The 23,882-nt window shown below is 43.7% G+C and overlaps 1 protein-coding gene across 2 annotated transcripts in view; it reads left to right on the top strand.

Annotated features, from left to right (window-relative positions):
• The window catches only part of RAMP3 (receptor activity modifying protein 3), a 123,367-nt gene extending 101,482 nt beyond the window's left edge, over positions 1 to 21,885 (top strand). For both annotated transcript variants that reach the window (XM_066584623.1, XM_066584622.1), the window contains one exon: positions 21,082 to 21,885. In XM_066584623.1, the coding sequence (XP_066440720.1) occupies positions 21,082 to 21,337 (256 nt within the window). In that variant the 3' untranslated portion in view covers positions 21,338 to 21,885. The remainder of the gene's footprint in view (positions 1 to 21,081) is intronic.
• The last annotated feature ends 1,997 nt before the right edge of the window (positions 21,886 to 23,882 follow it).

Here is a 23,882-nt window from a genome sequence, read left to right as displayed (position 1 = left end):
GATCAGGGAAATGCGGTGGATATAATAATCTTAATAATAATAATCTTTATTTGTATAGCGCCAACTTATTCCGCTTTAGTAAAGCATTTAACAAAGTATCTCACACCATACTTATTGAAAAAATGACCAAATATGGGATTGACAAGTCAACTGTTAGGTGGATTCACAACTGGCTGAGTGATCGTACTCAAAGAGTGGTCATAAATGGCTGCACATCCAAGTGGAAAAATGCGTTACATGGGGGACCACAAGGCTCTGTCCTAGGCCCAGTGTTGTGCAACATTTTTATAAATGATCTGGAGGAGGGAATTGTGGGAAACTGATCAAACTTGCCGACGCCGCAAAGCTAGGAGGGATAGCTAACACTAGGGAAGAGAGCAGATTGAAAAAGATTGAAAAACTGCTCTGTCGGCTTGAAGGAGGACACAGCAGCCTGCAGCAGCGACGGAGACCAGCGCAAGGCTTGGAACGCCGGCGGTAGGTAAGTATTGGTTGTTTTTTTTTTTACCTCTAGCCTATCTATGGGTTTATTTTTGTGGAACGGCTTAGATTTCATACCTCCCCCAAAAATCGTGGTAAGTCTTGTTATCGGGGTAGGTCTTACTATCGGGGAAACACGGTATCACACAAATACAACCATAAATAAAACCAGTAAAAAGGAATCCCACAAAGTACAGGCATAGAAGTGGCCCTCCATCGCCCAGCATTGTGTCTTGGTTTCCTAGCGCTGAAACACCATACAAAACTCCTCAATGGAATATCCACCCTGACACAAAGCCCTGATCATCTCCTCTGCAGGTCATCATAAATCAGTCCAAGAGGGGAAAAAATATCTACAGATGACAAAACCTCAGGCGTGGGGGATAAAGAAAAGGCCCAAGCCTGCAGGTTTTCCTATAATCTAGAAATCACGATCCCCACTCTTTGACTCTCATCACCCAAAGAAATGGGGCTCAATCTAAAATACAGTCTACTGGATTCCTTAAAAGTAGGTCTGGTAAGTCTAGCTTCAGTTCTTTAACTGAGCCCAACTGGACCGGTTGCTGACACTTAACTTCGGTGCCCTGAGCTGATTGGAGAAGGCCTCTGTAGGATCCATAGTACTTCACACAAAATCCTATGGAACAGTATTGGCTGGTCAATCTGTCATGTCTGCTTTGTGCGTGCAGTGACTGCAAACCAAAATATAAACTCTCTGGCAATGTTCACATCACACTACTAGGAACCCCCTGCAGTACGAGGAAAAAATAAACAAAGGAGAAAAATGTTTCCTATGGGGAACTAGAGGGTGACTACCCTTGCCTACCCTGCCCTGATAAGGACCCATCCACCCTCATGCCTGTGCCACTCACTAACCCTGATAAATGACAAAGGAAAAATGACCATAAGAGTAAACCAGAACCTCAAAGAATAGATCTCAGTAATAAATCTCTGAACTTATCTGAGGAGTCGCTGAAAGAACCACAGAAACCAGATCCAGAGATGTCCTCACTCCACAGCAGAAGGACAACTTCCAGAACCCAGGCCATTAGGAAACTAAAAACCCTTCCTAATAGCCACCAGGTGTACCCCAACAGCTGACACACCCATCAAAGAAGACCAAATGCACAGGCAGGCTCAAACTGACACAAGAATCATATTTTCCTGTTTAGTTTTGACATGTTCCATTGGTAATCCCTATACCAGAGTTGCTGGTACATTACACCAAGTATCTTCAGGTATGTATTTTACATTGCCACCGACAACTGCGTTGATTATTCCATGGATACTGAACCTGTGATTGGGCTATGTGGCCATATATACAGTGTTTGGCCCCCAACTGCACACTGACGTCTTCTGTGTTTCAAGCCGGGGTCATTGGGACTCCAGTGCTTGATGTGGATGTGCTGGAGCAGGTGAAGAGGCCATTTCCCCCTTACTTTACACAATTTTAAGCACGTGAAAAGTCCCGTAAAATCTCTTTAAATAATATGTTATTTTCAGATGGTGGATTCCCATGTGAAACCATAAAGCCACATTAGTAAGTTAGTTATACAGTTCCTTTCAGTAAGTGGGACAAACATGCAGTCACACGGAGTACTATGTATCGGAGTAAACCTAATTATCATTGACTGTGTAATCTTTTATATACTTCTTTTACCATTTGTAGGTTCTGCTTTCGGGATCCACATAATAAGGGCTGAATCAGGGCGGTGCGGGCCGCTGAATAGATTGTCACCAGTGATGACTAATAGCCGACACTTGGGCTTTACAGCATTTTCTATTCTGTTCCTTTAGAAGCGACAATCTTTTTTGAGGTTTTCAAGCCAAATTTAATAATAAATGGAAACTGAGATGAGAGATAATGGATGAGCAGATTACAACCTGATAGTTCCATCTAATACAATAAAATTATTTTGTCTGAAAGTGCTGAGCAGAAAAAGAAAAATGGTCCGAAATAAATTGCTTCTTCGCTCTCCACCAAGCGGCCCTCCATTAGCAGAGCTCTCATTCTGCAAAAAATATAGAATCACTTAACTCATTTTTTTCATTATGATGTGGTTTTCAAAAGGTCGAACATGGGGGTGTTAAGGGGTTAAAGCCACGATGTATTGTCTAGAAAATCCCTATTGTCCGCTGCCGTAAAGTAACCGCAGCTCGAATACAACTGCAGAACTGTCATTGGATGGACGATCTGTGCCCACAGATAGTAGTGATGTAGTGATCAGGCCTTGTCTGTGGTATGAAGAATAGTGAGAAATCAAGTTGTGGCTTCTTGTGCCTTCATATACAGCAGATCTATAAGGTAATGTGTGATGGCCAGAACACATCCATTAAACCCTGATACCTCATCTGGCAGCTTCTCTTCTGTCTTTCTGCCTTGCTGCTCTGGATCACTAGAATTGCAGAAAGAGGAAGTTTAACCCCTTAGTGACGGAGCTTTTTTGCTTTTTTCCATTTTTGTTTTTTCCTACTCCCTTTTAAAAAAATCGTAGCTCCTTAATTTATCCATCGACATCGCTGTATGAGGGCTTGTTTTTTTGCGGGACGAGTTGTATTTTTCAATGGCACTATTTATTGTACCATATAATTTACTGAAAAACTTTTAAAAAATTCTTAGCGGAGAGAAATGGAAAAAAAACGACATTCCACCATCTTTCGGTGCGTCCTGTTTCTACAGCACACAAATTGCAACAAAAACGACCTGATATTTTTATTCTATGGGTCAGTACGATTGCTACGATACCAAACTTGTATAGTATTTTTTTTGCTGTAGTACTTTTATTTTTTTTTTTAAGATATTTAATTTTTTTCAATTATTTTCTGCGGTCATTTTGTGCGCGCAATACCTTTTTTATTTTTTCGTTGATGTAGTTGAGCAAGGGCTCATTTTTTGCGGGATGTCCTGAAGTTTCCGATAGTATCAATTTGGAATACATACGACTTTTTGATCACTTTTTATTGCGTTTTTTCTGGGAGACAGGGTAACTAAAAAAGTGTATTTCTGGCGTTCTTTATTTTTTTTTTTCAGACGACGTTCACCGTGTGGGAAAAATAATGCACTACTTTGATAGATCGGACTTTTACGGACGTGGCGATATCAAATACATATTTTTATTTTATAATTTAGATGTTTAAATAATGGATATGGCAAAAGGGGGGTGATTTAAACTTTTATAACTTTTTTTTTTTTAACTGTTAAAAAAACTTTATTGATTATTTTTTTTACATTACTTTGAAGTCCCCCTGGAGGACTTTAACATGCGATGCTTTGATCGCTCCTGCAGTATGACGTAATGCTATAGCATTACGTCATACTGCTTTTTTTACAGGCAGTCTATGAAGCCACCCTGTGTGGATGGCTTGATAGGCAGTCTGCTAAGGCAGCCCTGGGGCCATTCATTAAGCCCCCGGCTGCCATGACACCTTCATGGCTCCCCCGATCTCACCGCGGGGGGGGGGGGGGGGGGCGTGCGGGACCCCCGAACGCTGTTCGGGGGATTTAAATGCCGCTGTCAGAATTGACAGCGGCATTTAAAGGGTTAATAGCCGCGATCGGCCGAACGGCCGAGCGCAGCTATTGCCCGCGGGTGTCAGCTGTAATAAACAGCTGATGCCCGCGCTGTATGGAGGGAGATAGCGCCGCTACCTCCCTCCATACACGTCCTGCAACAGCAGGACGTAGTTTCCCGATGGAGCGGTCGTTAAGGGGTTAAACATTGACAATAAATTATCGCAGTTTTTACAGTATTACTTTTTTGCCTTGCAAGGAATATTATCAAATGACTAAAGTTTGTGTTTTGGTATAATAACGTTTGTTTACATAAACAAGACAAAAGGAGGACAAAAGCTTTATTAAAAAGTGATTTATAATAGGAGTGACTGGGATTCAGCGTTCGCATTCAGGCTCTTATTTATGATGCAGGAAGAATATAAAGTATAATAGGAATTCTCATCACATTGTTTACCACTAGAGATGAGCGAACGCACTCGTTTAGGGCGATTTCGCAATCGAGCAGCTCTTTTTTCGAGTAACTGACTACTCGGGTGAAAAGATTCGGGGGGCAGCGGGGGGTTGCAGAGGGGAGTGGGGGGGGAGAGAGCTCCCCGCTGTTCCCTACTGCTACCCCCGGCTCCACCACGTCGCCCCCCCCCCGGCGCCCCCCGAATCTTTTCACCCGAGTAGTCAGTTACTCGATAAAGAGCTGCTCGATTGAGAAATCGCCCTAAACGAGTCCGTTTCCTCATCTCTATTTACCACTGATTCCAGCTTTAGTGTTATTTCCTTCTTTACCTCCTAAACGGACCGCACTTTTTCACTTTATTACTACATGAAGGCTGTGATCTTTTTCTATGGTTGGACGCGCGTGGCATCACCTTTGTTACGGTTTGTGTACAGACATCTCTTTATTTTCATTGTCAATTAGTCTGGCATGGGTATATATATATATACGCAGCGATTAGCATCCAGATCTCATTGTTGCAGAATATAGAAGTCTGGTGGATTTTGTTGAAGAGTCGGACCAGTTTATTTTTACATAGATTTTTGGTTAACTGTTTTCAGCCCCAAATGGAGAGACTTACATGAAGCTTCTGTGGCTGGTGCCACGTGGCCGTGTATTCCATAATAACCCATTCATTTCAGTGGCCTTTATGCAATATTACAATATTTTGCTCCCTGAAGACAAATTGTGCAGTAAGCCAAAGATGTTTAACTCCATAATGCTAAGGCCTTCAGCGGTGTCATTGTCTTGATAACAAAAGAAAGCAGGATCAGGCAGCAGATTTGGTGCTTCAAAATTTTAATGCATAAGCATCATTTAAATACACCTCATAGCCATAAAAATAGCGACGTTTCGAACCAACAATATACGGGTCTTTGTCAAGCCTACAACAACTTAAAACAAAGTGCCATATATACACACACCCACCAATCACCGTGAACAGACATTAACATAAATATACAGCAGGTGCGGGACCTGTCATGAGCGCCGATCTCCAATCAATGAGCAACCGTAAAGATGGGTCATGTCAGAAATAGCAGGAAGTATAAAGTAGGGGCTTATTCACATACCATAAACACCTGGACATACTGTGTAATTAATCTGCAATCGGCGGATCACCCAGCGGAGACTGAGACGAGCGGCCGTGTATTCCCATGTTCTGCGCATGCGCGGGAGCAACTGGTCTAGCAAGAATCGCGCGTCATAGAGTGATGTAAGTCAGCCAGCGAAAACATTTTTTAGACAGAGTCTCCTCAGCACTGCGCAAGCGCATAGTCTCTGCGACGGGAACTCCGGGATCATTACAGAATGACATCAGTGCGCTAATGCATGCGCATGAAAAGCACATACAGAGAAGCATAGTAATTGAGTGGCTGTAATAACAAAGGGAAAGCTTCCATTTTTAGCCATAATCATGTGGCTTGCAAATATATCTGTGATATATACGTAGTCAAACTATGTTGTCTTAAAGGTGCAGTAACACAATCAATTGGTCACATATAGTCACAATTATTGCTCCACTTACATGAAAATAAGTGTTGTTCGACATGCTGGTCATTATGGACACCACATCTGTTGATGTCAAGGAGCTCTAAGAGAACAATGCTGTACAGTGACCCGACGACGGTATCAAGGCAATCGTGAAAACAAGGGGATACAGCAGCACTCACCAACCATATAGCGGGACCCTTCCAAATGAAGTTATTGCACGCCTGAAAAAGGGATTGAATCCAAGGAGTCCCAATATATAGAGGCCAAAAAAAGCAGGATCAGGCAGCAGATTAGGTGCTTCAAAATGTTAATGCATAAGCATCTAATCTGCACACCTATTTTCATGGCTATAAGGTGTATATAATTGATGCTTGTGCATTAAAATTTTGAAGCACCTAATCTGCTGCCTGATCCTGCTTTCCTTGCATCACGGGAACAAGACCCCCAGAGATGGCAGAATTTAGGTTTTTTTCATTTCACTCCACTTAGAATTTTTTAAGGTTTTCCAGTACATTTTATGGCACATTAGATAGCAGCAGTGAAAAATACAAGTCGTCCCGCAAAAAACAACGAGCCCGCGTCCTTAAGGGGTTAAATAGAAACACCGATTCTCTTGTTCCTGCCGCCTGCATTTGCACTTTCGATGTCCCGTCAGACAGCTGCATGTTTTAGAGGAAAAATAGTGCATCTAATGGTCCGGAGAATACGGTAAGTCGACACAACATCTGACACCCATAGGCATCTAGTAATGTAAGGTCTGCAGTATGTGAGCGTTCGCTGCTCGCTGGAAGCTGTTCTACTTCTGCTTGTCTCGTTTACCAACACAACATATTAATATCTTCGCTTTTGGTATTTAATGAGCGCCACCAATTAGGATGAATGAGACACAAAACTTCCCCAATCCTTCAAACGATTCTAATACTCAGACTGCCACTACTGTAGGAGCACATAAGCCCCATGTCTTGTCACAGCTTCCCATAAGCCACCAGCCTTCTCCTCTGCATGTATCTATATACAGTGTCGGGGGTTTTCGTTTTCCTTCCTTCATGTAAGTATCTAAAATCCTTTTGGCATTTGCTGCTAAATGTCAGCGTTGCAAGGTTACAAGTGAGCGAGAGGAAAGAGATTTCACAGTATTTAAGTGCTTTAGGGAAAGTACTGAAAAGTCAAAAACATTGCCGCTATCTCCATGACATATCCAGCTATCTGCTAGAATAGACAAGTGTTTATGATGGAAGTAAGAAGTCCGAGTGATGATAGCAACTAGTCACATTGTACTAAGTTACATAATAGCAATAATCTCTATGTAGCACCACACATATCCCAATGCACTGTACAAATCAGCGGATGCGTAAACCCCCGCAATCTACCACTACAATGATAAACTATGTGAACAAACTGAGGGCCCGGCCCATAAGAGCCTGCAATCTAAGGGGTCACAAGAGGTCACTGCTTGTTTTGTGTCCCAGCCATCTTTTTCTAAATATGGTAACCTAGTGCTGTATGAGCCAATCAGCAGCCAGCATCTGTGTATATACCGATATAAAGTGCATAGTGTATGGATGGATTAGATAGGTTAGATTATGTGATATGATAGGCCTCCCTACAGAGATCTATGTTTAGGGCACTCTTAAATCTGTGGATATTGGTGATTAACCTGATTTCTGTGGTAGCGCATTCAAGAAAACTGGTGCAGCTCAGAAAAAATCTTCCGGACAGGAATCGGACGTTCGGATTATGAATGAACTCAGGCGGCTCTCAGACAAGTGTTTGTAGATGCTACATTTTTCAGCGCAGTGTTTTCCAGAGTTGAGGGCAGCAGTTTACAGCGTTTCTGTGAACATTTACCTGCATTTTTATTACATAATTTGTGCAGTAATAACGCGGGCAGAGCAAGCTGATGATGTCACCATTTTTCCCCTCTTCCGGTGGCATAGTAAGCAAAGTTAACGCTGTACACAGCATTTTACAGTGCTTTTAACCCTTTCCAATCCACTGTCTTACATCTGAAGACATTATGATTTAAGGTTGTACAGCTCCGATGTTGGAAGACGTCCGTCGGGGTTCTCTTACTGTATATTGCCAGCCTCTCTGCTGTTGGAGCCTATCCAACGTGTCACCTCATGGAGTACTGGCTTTAGCCAGCAGATAGCGCTGTTGTATAACAGCAGAAAAAGAGTAAGCCCCCCCTAGGAAAACCAGGATACAAATTGGATTGCAAAGGGTTAATGCTGTTTTAACGCACCCCATTCATTACAATAGCGATGCAGGGCATCAAAAGCACATTGCAATGCCCAAAAATAGAACATACAGCATTATTCGTAGCGTGTGTTATAAGTGTTGTGCTGAAATGTTCGTCTGAGAAGCCCCATTGAAATGAATGCAGGTTTAGTGCAGCGATTTTTTTGGAAGACATTGCATGACATTGCCTGTATGTTTGGGGTTGTTCTGCCGTTATTTCTCAGGTACTCATTATTGTACCGCTCTCCACCATGCTTCACTGCTGCCTGCAGACACCCATTATTGTACCGCTCTCCACCATGCTTCACTGCTGCCTGCAGACACTCATTATTGTACCTCTCTCCCCCTGGCTTCACTGCTGCCTGCAGACACTCATTATTGTACCGCTCTCCACCATGCTTCACTGCTGCCTGCAGACACCCATTATTGTACCGCTCTCCACCATGCTTCACTGCTTCCTGCAGACACTCATTATTGTACCGCTCCTCACCATGCTTCACTGCTGCCTGCAGACACTCATTATTGTACCGCTCTCCACCATGCTTCACTGCTGCCTGCAGACACTCATTATTGTACCGCTCTCCACCATCCTTCACTGTTGCCTGCAGACACTCATTATTGTGCTGCTCTCCACCATGCTTCACTGCTGCCTGCAGACACTCATTATTGTGCTGCTCTCTACCATTCTTCACGGCTGCCTGCAGACACTCATTATTGTGCTGCTCTCCACCATGCTTGACTGCTGCCTGCAGGCACTCATTATTGTGCTGCTCTCCACCATGCTTCACTGCTGCCTGCAGACAATCATTATTGTACCGCTCTCTACCATGCTTCACTGCTGCCTGCAGACACTCATTATTGTACCGCTGTCTACCATGCATTACAGCTGCCTGCAGACACTCATTATTGTACCGCTTTCCACCATGCTTCACTGCTGCCTGCAGACACTAATTATTGTACCGCTCTCCACCATGCTTCACTGCTGCCTGCAGATACTCATTATTGTACCACTTTCTGCCATGCTTCACTGCTGCCTGCAGACACGCATTATTAGATTGTAATGCAGCCCTTTGGCAAACAAACTGTCTTCTGTCACAGCCAAATATTTTAAATTTTGGCTCATCGGTTCAGAGCACCTGCTCCATTTTTTTTTGCACCCTAGTCCCTATGTTTTTGTGCATAGTTGAGTCATTTAGCCTCATTACCAGGTAGAGCCAGGAACCCATCCATTAAGGTTCGCCTTGGCGTGGTGGATGGGCTTACATGAGTTCAATCAAATTGTGTGCTAAAAAACTTGCATTTTTATGTGGTTAGTATAAATAACAGTTATGCAATTCCTTTCATTTACTTGCAGTCAGTATATGAGTGTAGTATATGTGTTAGTGTGTATGAGTGCTGAAGCATGTGTTTGTTATTGTAATTTGTTGCAGCCATAGCTTATTGTTCACCTTCACACATCATTCAAGCATTGGATGGGTGGACTTTTATTTTTATTTATTTTTATGCATTGTAGCTGTGGTCAGTCTTGCCATGGTCTATAGCCTGTGACATGAAATTGTCTTCCACAACCTCACCTTAGTAGCAGAGTTTGGCTGTTCCTCACCCAGTTTTAAGCCTCCTACACAGCTGTTTCTGTTTCAGTTAATGACTGTGTTTTAACCTACTTATGAAAATGATGATCATTATTACCCGTTTGGTATAATTGGTTAATCATGCACCTGACTATAATCCTACAAAATCTCTGACATTGCATAAGTTTATCTAGAAGAATTGATTTTTCTTTTGTTCAGTCACTTTGCATGTTGTTAATTGACAAAAATAAGCTATAAACACTTCTGTTTCTGAAAACATTCTTACTTTGTAGCATTTTTTGCACACCTGCCTGAAACTACTGCACAGAACTACCTGCTGCAGAGAGTTCAAGAAGAATTAGTAGAGAGCAGCTGCCATTAGATTCAACCATCAACAGATCATTTCAGTTACACTTTAGTAAGGGCATGTTCTGTAGGTATGAAAACCAGATTGCAAGGAGTCAAGAAGAGACGTAGCAGAGAAATAATTGATTAGGTGGGAGTAGACCAGACTGGCACTACCCATTGGCACTGGAGACTGCCCACTCCCCCCATTCAGAGCCTTTATGGAGCAATAGGAAGGAATAAATGAAAAAGAGAGACACTGTTGGAGTTAGCAGGGCTATGGCTGCACATCTATACAGCTGACCCCACAGATGGGAGGATAGAATAGATCCTCTTAATACTCACGGCTGTATGAGGTGACTAGTAATAGTGGGTGAGAGACTGGTGTGAGGGAATAGGGGCAATAATGCAGGTAGTAGGTTCAAGAAAAAGTGGGGAGTCTTGAGACTTCTTCTGCTATCTGGTCAAATGCTGAGTGTGAACTAGAGGCGGCGTGGGAGGAAAGGGGAGATTGGCTGCATGTTGTCTGTTTTATCTTTGATATAAGTGGTCAGGTCTTCGCTCTGAGATCTGTCATAGAGGACTGCACTTTAAGGCTAAGGGGAGAGTGAAAAGTGTCCGATATTTTGGATTATTGGATAATGCGGAGATGAGAGTGGTGAAATGTGATTGGCATTGTGAAGTGCAGAGCTGCAAGCTCTGAGCATGAACTTGTGATGGAGGACGCCTACTGACGTGTGTGATGTACTCCACAAGAGCTCAGCAGAACCTAGACAACCGCTGAAGGAAATATGTTTGAGGCATGTTCTCAAGGTTGCTGCCGTCTTCGTCAGAAGGGTCAGAATGTAGGGGAAGCTGCCTTGTCCAGGGCACTTTTTAGAGTTTTATTTTAAAGTTTGTTATAAACCAAAAGGCTGGGGAAAAGGCGCAACCCGGAAATGGGCATGCTCATACACAGGCGTTATTAAAATGGGCATGCTCATACACAGGTGCTATTAAAATGGACATGCTCATACACAGGCGTTATTAAAATGGACATGCTCATACACAGGTGCTATTAAAATGGACATGCTCATACACAGGTGTTATTAAAATGGACATGCTCATACACAGGTGTTATTAAAATGGACATGCTCATACACAGGTGCTATTAAAATGGACATGCTCATACACAGGCGTTATTAAAATGGGCATGCTCATACACAGGTGCTATTAAAATGGACATGCTCATACACAGGTGTTATTAAAATGGGCATGCTCATACACAGGTGCTATTAAAATGGACATGCTCATACACAGGTGCTATTAAAATGGACATGCTCATACACAGGCGTTATTAAAATGGACATGCTCATACACAGGTGTTATTAAAATGGGCATGCTCATACACAGGTGTTATTAAAATGGACATGCTCATACACAGGTGTTATTAAAATGGGCATGCTCATACACAGGTGTTATTAAAATGGGCATGCTCATACACAGGTGTTATTAAAATGGACATGCTCATACACAGGCGTTAATAAAATGGGCATGCTCATACACAGGCGTTAATAAAATGGACATGCTCATACACAGGCGTTTGTCATTAAAATGTCTCAGTTTTTATTCTGTAGAAGCAGCTTAAATAACGCAATGCTCCTTCTTCTGTATTGCTGGGGGCATGCTGTACATTATGCATAAAACATATATCTCCCTCCCACTATGTATACTCTTAATCCCCCCACTCTCTTATATTATATATATATATATATATATATATATATATATATATATATATAATGTACAACATGTCTCCAGAAATCCTGAAGAAGATACATTGCCTTACTTCGAAAAGCTACAGAATAAAAACTGAGAGATTGACAAACACCTGTGTATGTTCATGTAAGGGTGACTTATATCCCTGCCTTTTGGTTTGTACCATTCTGTTCTGCATACCTCTACCCATGGGTTGTATTTTTTTACTGGATTGGCTGCGCCCAACACCCTATGAATATACCTCTTTTACTTCACCATCAGGATACCTAATGAGGACAAGGACCTACTCACCACCGCTGCAGCCGCCTCCACCGAGTAGCTCCATCGCTTTTTCCACACTAGATCATCTTGTTATAAAGGTTGTGAGCCAGGTCGGGACTGCAGAGGGAAGAGATTGGGGACAATGATGACTTCAGGGAGTCTTGACATTACTGAGTGTTAATGGCTTGTAGATTGTGGTGTGTGTGATAGATAGGAGTGTCCTGCGAGAGACAATCATTATTGACAGCAAAGGAGAGAAGGTTGTAGTCAGAGTCGGAGAGACGTGAAAAGTCAGAGATTGAACATAGCAGGAGGAAGACCAAGTCAAGTCTGCTGCCATCTATGTATGTAGAAGTAGTAAGTTGTGATAAACCTAGGGAGGGAGGATCTTAGTGATAGAAGCTGAGAGTGAGATGGAGATTGTGTTGCGAATGGAGATGTTAAAGTCACTGGTAATGAGAGCTGGAATTTTGCAAGATAGGAAATGGCAGAACCAGGCTGCAAAGTAATCTAGGACTTGGCATTGTTGGCCAGCGGGGCAATAAACAACTGCCACTCACAAGGAGAATGGAAGGAAGAATCGGAGGGTCTGGTCCTCAAAGAGGGGAACATGAGTGAGGATACCAGGGGATAACCTGGAAAGTGTATTGTAACATACATAGTATGTTAGGCTGAATGTCCATCTAGTTCAGCCTGTTTCTTCCCCCCCCCCCCCCTTCCCCTTCCCCTTGTTGACCCAGAGGAAGGAGAAAAACCCCCAATGAGGCAGATGCCAATTTAGCTCATTTGGAGGAAAAAATTCCTTCCCGACTCCATAAAGGATCAACAACCATGTTGGTCACCTAATGTCTATATCCTGTAATATCATAGCGCTCTAGAAAGACATCTAGTCCCTCTTAAACTCCTCTATGGATTTTGCCATCACCACGTCCTCAGGCAGAGAGTTCCACAGTCTCACTGCTCTTACAGTAAAGAACCCCCTTCTGTGTTGGTGATGAAACCTGCTTTCTTCTAGACGTAGCGTATGCCCTCCTTGTATCATCCCCTCATGTATCTATACAGAGTTATTTGGTCGCCTCTTAGCCGTCTTTTTTCCAGGGTGAATAATCCCAGTTTTGGTGCCTTTCTGGGTGTTCCAGTCCTCCCATTACGTTTATTAGTTTAGTTGCCCTTCTTTGAACCCCTTTAGGCACTGTAACATCCTTCCTGAGCGCAGGTGACCAGAACTGTACGCAGTATTCCTTGTGGGGCCTGACAAGTGCGTTATATAGTGGAAGAATAATGTTCTCGTCCTTCGCCCCTATACCCCTTTTAATGCACCCCAAGACTTTGTGTGCTTTTGCAGCAGCTGACTGGCATTGGTTACTCCAGTTAAGCCTACAGTCCACTAGTACCTCTAGGTCTTTTCTTATATTACTTTTCCCTAGCAGTACCTATTTAGTGTATATTGGTGACATCCGTTTCTCCCGCCCATGTGCAGAACCTTACATTTATCAACATTGAACGTCATTTCCCATTTTCTTCCCCAAGCCCCCAACTTATCTCATTCTTTTTGTAGCCGGATATTGTCCCCTTTTGTATTAATTACCTTGTATAATTTTGTGTCATCTGCAAATATTGATATTTTACTGTGCAGCCCCTCTATCAGGTCGTTGATAAATATACTGAACAGAATGGGGCGTTAGTACTGAGAACGGTGGTGCCCCACTAACGGCGGTAGCCCAATCTGAGTATGAACCATTTATTACCCCCCTCTGCTTTCTATCTCTGAGCCAGTTCTTTACCCAGATACACACGTTTTCCCCCAATCCGAGCTTCTCATTTTATATATCAGCCTATTATGCAGCACGGTGTCAAATGCTTTAAAGAAATCCAGATATTCAAGATCAATAGACTCTCCCAGGTCCAGCCTAGAGCTTACTTCATCGTAGAAGCTGATCAGATTGGTCTGACATGAGCGACCCCTCATGAACACATGCTGGTGAGGAGTTATTCCGTTGTTCTCCTTGAGGTATTCTACAATGGTGTCTTGAATATTTTTCCCATTATTGAAGTGAGACTTACCAGCCTGTGGTTACCAGGCTCTCTTTTAGACCCCTTTTTGTATATTGGGACCACATTTGCAATGCGTGAATCCAGCGGTACAACCCCGGTCTCAATGGTGTCCCTAAATATAAGAAATAGCGGTCTATTTATCACTTTACTTAGTTCCCTTGAAACCCTTTGGAGTATTCCATCTGGGCCCGCTGATTTATTGATTTTAATCCTTCTTAAACTGCTCTGCACTTCCTCCTGTGTTAGACATGCAATACTTAGTGGGGGATTTGTTTTATTCCCCTGCATCTCGTGTGACATTTCTGTTTCATCCGTGAATACATTTGAGAAAAACCTATTTAATAGTGTTAGGTTGTGCTGCTGAGACCTGTAGTACTATGGCTACTAGCAGCACAGCCCCACAGGTGGTGAATGATTGTGCTAGCTGGGTGTGGTGATCTCCTGCTAGCCAATCCCCCAGGTCTTTGCTCACATATAAACCCAGCTCCTGTCAGTGTCTGTCTGGTGTCCAGGGTGAGCAGTCATGTTACTTCTGTGTTGCAGCTTGTTGTGACTGGTGTCCAGACATTAGGTGTGGATAGCCCTGTAGGGTGTATATAGTGTGAACAGTGTCAAGTTCTGTATGTCTGAGCAGGTGGCTAGACATGAGGAGTGAACTGTCCTGTTCAATGTGGTTGGGTGTCTGGCATGCTAACCCTAGTGTGTTGCGGTGTGAATGGTGTCCTGTGCTGCGTGTTTAATGTCTTGCTAGTGTACGGATTGCAAGACACGAGGGGCCTTGCCGGGGCTTACAGCTTAAGTTCATTGGCCAATGTACGAACTAACACCTGGCTTTTATATTCAGTGTTTCCATCTGCTGTGGAGTGCGAGGTTGTGTGGTGAGTTTGTGCATTGTGTCAGTTCCGCTTGGTTGTGAGTATTCCCCTTTCAGGGAGAGCAGGGCCGAGGTTCCAGCGTGGGGCCGCCTTATAGAGGCGATCGCCCTGCATAGTAGGTAGGGCCTTATCTTCCCTGCAGCATAGGGTCAGTTCTCCCTAGACCCACGTCCCTGGATCACACTCGTGTGGGCCCCGTCCTTGGTTGCCCACACGAACGTCACAAATACATCTCCCTTCCCCATCATCTTCTATGATCTCTCCTGCATTATTTGTTAAAGGGCCAGGGCTCTCAGTGCAAATCCTTTTACTGTTTATATAATTGAAGAATAGTTTAGGGTTGTTTTCGCTCTCTTTGGCGATCAGTCTCTCTGCCTCCTCCTTGGCAGTTTTTATCTTTTCCTTACATCATTTGTTTTTTTTCCCTGTATGATTTTAGCGCTTCTTCGCTGCCCTCTTGTTTTAGTAATTTAAACACTTTCTTTTTTTTCGTTTATAGCCCCCCTTACAGTCTTGTCGAGCCACATTGGTTTCTTTCTACTTGTAGTTCTTTTATTTTTAAAGGGTATGAATTGCTCACATGAGGTGATTAGGATGTTTTTAAACTTCTCCCATTTGTCGTCTGTGCTGTTATTTTTAAGGATATTGTCCCAATTAATGTTACCGATAGTAGATCTGACCTGATCAAAGGAGGAGGAAGAACATCTACTCCTCTATGCCTGTTGTCAAGTCTGGGGGTATGAGAAAAAAGTGTAGCTCATGAGAAAACAGAACAGAAAGTAAAGCAGCATCAGATGTATCAATGTTTCTGTGAGAACTAGCAGGTTGAAAGATTTTGTAATGGAGAAGGGGTGAATGGTGTGGAGATTATTGGGCACTGATCAAGAGCTGCACACTTAAAGGAGACAGGAGAAGGCTTACAATGATTGCTAATCGAATCTGCAGGGTTGTGGGACAGGCACAGATGTAGCCAAGTTTAACCTGACTGCAATAACTTTGTGACAAGTTATCTTACCTTAAATCATTAAAATACTATTGCTATTGTAACACAACAAACCCCATTATAAAGCAACTGAAAGAACAAACTGTGGCACAGAAATGGTAACACATTAAGAGTCTTGCTAAACTAAGTGCACTTGTAAGAAGCTGAACTTACTACTAATAGAAATGTTCCAATAGAACATATAAAAGGTAGCACATTAGTTAGTTCTTATCAAAGCTTTACGTAACACATTTGTCTTTCAAGGTAATTGGTGTCATATTAGAAGTACTAGCAAGAACATTGTAACAAATAAGTGTATAAGGAGATGCGACCCTGCTGGAATTTCACAGAAGGTTTCTTAGAGAAGGGTGTTTAGTATGTAAGAGCAACGTGTTGTGGCCAGTAGGGATTCTGCTGGATCGTCATTGCTTTCCAACCTGTTCTTGGAGCAGTTACTATGGGACTGTTCCCACATGGGATTCATTGGAGCAGATCAGCCGACCTCATTGCTCAGTCAGCCTCATCTATGGCCCAAATAATTCTACCGCACAGACAGGGGCTACTGCACTGATATAAGAAAGGTATGTGGACAGAATTGTAAATGCATGTAAATTCAAAAACTGCATAATTTCCTATTCTGTAAATAAATTAATTTAAAAAATATAAACTGGACAACCCTATTATGATCTAGTACCTTCTTTAAGTCTAATAGGCACTTGTCAATGTTGTCTTGTTCCTGTGGTTGTCTACTCTAGTCTTCTTTCCTAGCCTCTGGTTTCATGTGTTCATTCCTTTTCTGCCTAATTGTGGTCCATTATTGAGCTTGGCCTCAGGGACAGTGTTTCAGATAGTGTCACCACAAGGGATAACTGAGAGCTACTTAGGGCAGCGGTGTCTTCTTGGGAAATAGTTTCGGAGAGCTAGCATTAAGGATGTATTCTAGTTATTTGTGTTCCGTGCCATCTGTTCCAGACTCCGTTGTCAGTTTCAGCATCATCTTCAACCTCAACACCCGCTTACCTTCTGCTCATTATCTAATGCTGTGTCCATAGTTTAGTATTTGTGCTTTCTATTGTATTGATTTGTGCTTCATATCTGTAATTCTTGTGACAATACCGTTCTTAAACTGTTTGGCTGTTCTGTACGTCTTGCTGGCATCTGAGTCCTGGGTGACATGGTCAGTAAGCAAGAAAGCCAACTGCTAAAGGTGAAGTCAGGTTCTGCCATTTAGTGTCCAGCTGGCATTGCTACACAGTGAGTGTATGGCACAAGTTGTCATGTTAATTAGTTGTCAGATGTCATACTGTTAGAGGGCAGGCATACTAGATTGCTGTAGATGGTTGTGTCCTCCTGTGGATTAATACTGCATTATGATGGTTAAACTAGAAGGACTTAAATCTTTGCCTTCCTGTATTCCACGACACAATCATTCTGCATAAAGTAGTTAAAGTGACATAAGAATTACAGATGCATTACTAGCAGTGTGTTGGGTTCCAGACCGCAGAGCTGTAGTATAAATGAACTGGTGACAGCAGCCGGCCGATGATAATTAAAGCTTCTCGTTAGACATTTAGGATCGTTTTGAACATTTGCCTGCAGTGATGGTATATGAGCTGCTTGACTTCCCTTCCCCGCGGCGCTGTTGCTGCTAGTACAGGGATGCCTCGGCTGAGGTTCTTCTCTGTTTCCGTACACCCTGGTATGATATCTAGTAAATGTGATGACAGAGCTGTATACTTGGTATTAATACATGCAGGATTTTTCAAATCTATTCAAATGATTTATTAAAGGGGTTGTCCCGCGGCAGCAAGTGGGGTTATACACTTCTGTATGGCCATATTAATGCACTTTGTAATATACATTGTGCATTAATTATGAGCCATACAGAAGTTATTCACTTACCTGCTCTGTTGCTGGCGTCCTCGTTTCCATGGTGCCATCTAATTTCAGCGTCTAATCTCCCAATTAGACGCGCTTGCACAGTCCAGTCTTCTCCCTTCTGAATGGGGCCGCTCGTGCCGGAGAGCTGCTCCTCGTAGCTCCGCCCCGTCACGTGCCGATTCCAGCCAATCAGGAGGCTGGAATCGGCAATGGAACGCACAGAGCCCACGGTGCACCATGGGAGAAGACCTGTGGTCCACCGTGGGTGAAGATCCCGGCGGCCATCTTCGCAAGGTAAGTAAGAAGTCACCGGAGCGCGGGGATTCGGGTAAGTACTATCTGGGTTTTTTAAACCCCTGCATCGGGTTTGTCTCGCGCCGAACGGGGGGGCTATTGAAAAAAAAAAAAACGTTTCGGCGCGGGACAACCCCTTTAAAGTTAATATTAGATAATAAAATTAGGCCAATTGCAAGCATTACAAGTCACAATATCTAAAGGGCTGCTGAACAATCCGACCTGAAATGTAGTTGTTTGTGACCGAGTCAATTTACTATGTTTGAGTCATCGATAGACGTTCTGCGGAGTCATAATCAGGATTCACTTAGATTGATCTAAGATCTCCATGCGGCCTACAGAAAACCGCCGAGCTTAATACTAGAATGTGTGTGAACAGCGACCGAAGACAGGGAAGACTCCACCAAACCTGGAATTTGTAATGTAACCTAGCCGGTCCATCTCCATGCGGTCACCCATAGGTAAAATAACATCCAGCATTCCTCGTTAGCTGTCCTCAATGCGCCACCTCAGTTGGTTCAGTAGGTTTGGCATCACCATTGGTATTTAGCAAGCAAACATCACTTTGTTCAGAATGTGAGGCATCAGTCATGATAGACAACTACATTTGTGAATGCAGACATAAAGCAGCATGCATGGAGGTCACTATCATCACTCAGGCTCCTAAAGCCATCACAAAATCAATAAGCACTTTGTGACTATAGTTTTCACATCTCTTAAAGACTTGTTTAAAGAGTTTGACATTGATTTGCAGGAATGCTGCCTTCCAATAGGTGGCGCTGCAGAGGTATTGTTCCAACTCCCTTATCTGCATATATTACCCAGAGCAGCATGCATGGCCTTATAAGCCTCCTCACTCACCTCTCTACACCCCTTCTGGGTGAGATACCCGTCCCGACCCGAGTAAATAAAGCCAAATACTAATGGAGATTGTGGACGACATCTGCGGGGAGTTTGCGTGTTCTATCTTTGTTTGTTTGGGTTCTCTGGTTTCCTTCCACACACAAAATAACATACTAATAGGTTAATTAGCTTCCTATAACATTGGATGTGCATGAGATAGGCTAAGGACCGATGTGAACGGTGATAATCTCCGCAGAGCGCTGCAGAATATGGCGGCGCTATATAAGCAACTTTGTTCCAGATCTGCCACTTTCTTTGCTCTGAGTTGCAGAGGGGGGGTAAGCTGCATTATTCATGTCCAGGGGGATTGCTGATGCCTGTCCATAGACTAGAGTGGGGATATCCATTTATACAGCAGCATCTGGATATCACGATTACACTTCAATACGTGAAGTCAGTAAATGTATTTAAATTGACGTCCAATAATTTGATTTTTTTTCTATTTTTGAAGCATTCCTTGTCCGGCCCCATTGACGATGCTGGCTCCGTCTTCCTCTCTTTCTTGTTTGTACGGACTGTACAGAGTAGATGGAGTAGCGCTGCCGCCCCCTGCCTCTCACAATGTTGGTACTCCTACACATCCTCCAGTACAATAGGGCTGTCGGTAAATCCTCGCCGTTTTTCTCAGTCAGCACTGCAAAGCTGAGAAGTCAGCTGCGAAAAACAGGAAGCGAAAGCTCATTGTTCACATTTACTGGCCGTCTTCTGGCTTCTTCTTGTTTCTAATGAAAACCTGATTTTGATGATGTCATCTGCGGACGATGCGTTCTCTTAGGATGTGCAGTTGGTTGCAATCAAACATTATTCTACTCACTGCTAATTAGGTTTATTTGCCAAATTAACAAACTTTCAGCTGTTTGCAAAAAAAAATAAAAACAATTAAGAATAATTTAAATATTTGAACTCCACTAATATAACAAGTGGTTTTCTAAATGTAATACAAAATGCCACTTTTAGTGACTCCTGCAGTCTCAGAATTATTCAACCCCCTGAACTGAATCCCTCCTAAGAGCCCATGTTTGCCAATCAGGTGTTGTATCAGCCTGATGCAGCGGATCAAGGGCTTCATTAGTTGCATCAGGTGTGCTTGAGATAAAACACATCAAGTACCTGGACTGGAGAGGGCTTTGCTGACTGCGACATTTCATTGCATGTCAGAAATAAGTCAAGAGGGGGTCCTGAAAGTTATGAGAAGAGATCACTGCCTTGCACAAACATGGAAAAGGTTGCAAAATTATGGCAAAGGCACTGAATGCTTCTAGAGATACAACCGAAGCATAATTCACAAATTCAGAGTTAGGGCTTATTCCGGCATGCGTATTTCGGCCAGGTTTTCACGCCTGGACTATATACACTGTCTCTCTCTACAGGGGAAGGAAGTGGGACAGGAGCAGTGCACTGAGCTCACGCACCCTTTCTGCTACTCGCCACTATTTGCAATGGGAGGGGTGTGGGGTGGGGGGGTGGGGGCGACTTAGCTCTGCCCCCGTCCCATCCCTTCCATTGTAGGAAGTGGTGAGGGGCGGAGAGGGGGTGGGAGCTCAGGGTACTGCTCCCAGCCCAGCCCACCTCCTTCCTCTGCAGAGAGGGACAGCGTATATATCGACCGGGTGTAAAAACCCGGCCAATATATGCACGTCGGAATAAGCCCTTAAAGGAACACTGGCTGCACCACCACAGCATGGCAGAAAGAGGGCGCTGTCGCCAGCTGCCACCAGATTCCTGAGGAGGCAGGTAGTCAGAAACCCTCAAATGACTGCAAAAGAGCGGCAGCAAGATTTGGTTTTCAATATTTTTTTTTGCTACTGCCTGTGTCACGTATTCTCTGGGAGCGCGATATTAATATGTACCCTGCATAACTAGTAGTAGCACGAGGGAGAACTCGATATAGTGATAGTGGTAAGAACTAGTTCAGTAACTTATTTGTCTTTTTCCCTTAGGCATTATGACATGCTTTCAAAATGTGCAGAAGAAACGGCAAGAAGTGGGAACTGCTTCTGGCCAAACAATTTGGCCGAGAAATTCATCATCGGAGTTCACACCAAATTCTTTTCAAACTGTACGTCGGACACCGTGATATGGGAAGACCCTCCGGACGACATCCTCACCGCCCTCATCCTAATCCCCGTCTTCTTGACCGCAGCAATGATCAGTTTAGTAGTTTGGTGCAGTAAAAGAGGGGATATCTTTGAATAAACCAGTTTCCTTGGGAAATGCTTCAACTGGCAAACAAGGGAAGAGCCCCTTCAGATGTAAAGAGTATTTAATATGTCCCGGTTGTTGCATTCGCGCTCCTCGGAGCTCCAGCGGACGCGGAAGCGATGACTGCAGCAGACATGATACTGTTTCTAGCTTGCTCCTCTCCCCGGAGCGGCTTCCTCCTTGGCGTGCAGCTGATCGCAGGGTGGTGCCGGCACTGTAACTTATTTGGAATCCTCTGCAGATATATCTAAGAGGATACAAAGACTGCGAGCGGGATGACCGAGCAGCAAACGTTAATATTAAACATTGTCCTCATGTAACTGTTCCAGCAGGATGTGGATTGTGTGTTTCTTTACAAACCTTAACAATTAAAGTGTAATGAGACCTGAAGGCCATGTTATCAGCAGGCGGTCTGCGCATCCGCGAGGTTCCCCACTGCTTATAAATTAGTAACTCGGCAAACGGAAAGTTACTTTTTAATTCAATCACAAATCTTCAATTATTGTAAAATGATCAGCCATAACATTAAAGCCATCTGCCTACATTGTGTCAATCCCCCTCGTGCCGACAACAGGGCCCACCGAGGCATGGACACCATAGGACTAGAACTAAGAGCACTGTAAAAGTGGGTGGGAAGGAAGTATACTGTATTTCACTACTTAGGAGCATGAAACTCATAATATTTACCCATGAGGTTTGTCATGGGATTTATACAATAGCTTTTTATACAATACCAGTATATACAGGTTGAGGCAGAAGTCTGGACACACCCATTTAACTGGTGTAATAATGAGAAAATTGATGTTCTATTGTGTAAATGTAAATTGGGAGGGAGGCTGCAGTATTTGGTGGAGATGTTTTCAGCGTCCCTTTTAAACTCAGCTGAGTTTTTTTCAATATCAATCTTGATGTGATAAATTAATCTTGGCTACAATTTACTCAAAAAAACACTGCGAGTGTCAGTTATTAACATTTATGCAAGGGCAAAGTTGGCAAATTGTGTCCGACATCCAGGGCCTTTCTTCATTGACGAATGACTTGACTGTGAGAAGCAACTCCAGATGTTACAGGATACTATATTCCCATTTGTGTGCAATGGGAAAAATTAGTTCACGTTACTTCCAGCAGGATGGCGCCTCCACACTTTGCTGTATGCAGATGGCTGCATGTGTAATTCCCTGGGCACTGAATTGGGTGTTGGGGTCCGGTAGAATGGCCGCCAAGGTCACCGGACATAACCCCTTTGGACTTTCATCCCTGGGACCTTTTAAAGTCTCTAGTGCAAGTGGTTCAACTGAAATGGTGAATCCTGCAGTTCTGTGAAGGAACATCCCCTGCAGTTCAGAGTGTTCATGAAGACTGGATTAGGTGTGTAACCCCGTGCATCCGTCAGACTGGTGGTCACAGCGAACACGTTTTATAAAGCACTTTGTGAAACTCTGCTGTCACATAACTCATAAACAAAGATAAAGATAAGATATTGGGGATCGCTGCAGGCGAGGAGTTCACTAACAATGGATGTAAATTGGCAAAGTGACTTACTTCACTGTGGATTTTTTTTGGAAAGCCACCCTTCAATCCAGGACAGCTTTCAAGTAAAACCCCATTTAGACAGGACGAGTGTTGGGAAAACGATGCCCACCCCTCACCCCCGCACATACTGGCTGTGGTGCTGCTGCAGGGGGCTAGTATCTCTGGCTCACAGCGGGGCGGCTGCAGGAGATTCTCTCCTCGCTCCCCCGCCTATCTCCATTGACATAAGACAGCGGCCGTTCAGTACTGACCAGCTGCTGTTCACAATCAGCGATCGGCGATCAGCTCATCGTCCAGTGCCATATGCAGCTTAAACGATGGACGGTGAGCTGATCGCTCAGTGTAAATAGCAGCAGGTCAGTACTGAACAGCCGCTATGTTATGTCAATGGAGGGGGGGAGCGAGAGAAGAGAAAACTCCTGCCGCCACCCCGCTGTGAGCCAGCAATACAGCCAGTATGTGCGGGGATGAGTGTCCAGTATCTTTTGCCCGACACTCATGCCACCTAAATGGGCCTTTAGAAGCCAGATTACCAGGAATGTAGGAAACCACTAGAATTTATTGGTCACAATACAGGAACCAGATCATAAACCACTGATGGCAACAGGGGTGAAATATGCAGATAAGAAAGATGGAACATTCCCTCTGCAGCGCCACCTATTGGATGGCAGCATTCCTGCAAATCAATGTTCGACCCTTTATACAGGTCTTTGAAACAATGTTTGGAATTGAAAACCAAGCCAGAATCCATCCACAGACAGGAATGCTGCCATCCAATAGGTGGCGCTGCAGAGGTGTTGTTCCATCTTCCTTATTTGCATATATTACCCAGAGGAGCATGCGTGGCCTTATAAGTCTCCTCATTCACTTTCAAGGTGCTCTCCTTAAGGAGTGATGACACCCCTCCCGACTCAGGGGTGAAACTCGCAATCTGCCCTTATCAAGCCCTATAACAGATGCCTCTGGACGCACATCGGTTTATATAGCATCCTCTGGTGTATCCGCA

The sequence above is a fragment of the Eleutherodactylus coqui genome, chromosome 12 (genome assembly GCF_035609145.1).
Source record: "Eleutherodactylus coqui strain aEleCoq1 chromosome 12, aEleCoq1.hap1, whole genome shotgun sequence".
Taxonomy (NCBI): domain Eukaryota; kingdom Metazoa; phylum Chordata; class Amphibia; order Anura; family Eleutherodactylidae; genus Eleutherodactylus; species Eleutherodactylus coqui.
The sequence above is the reverse complement of the archived record's forward strand: the minus strand, read 5'-3'. Positions and strand labels throughout refer to the sequence as shown.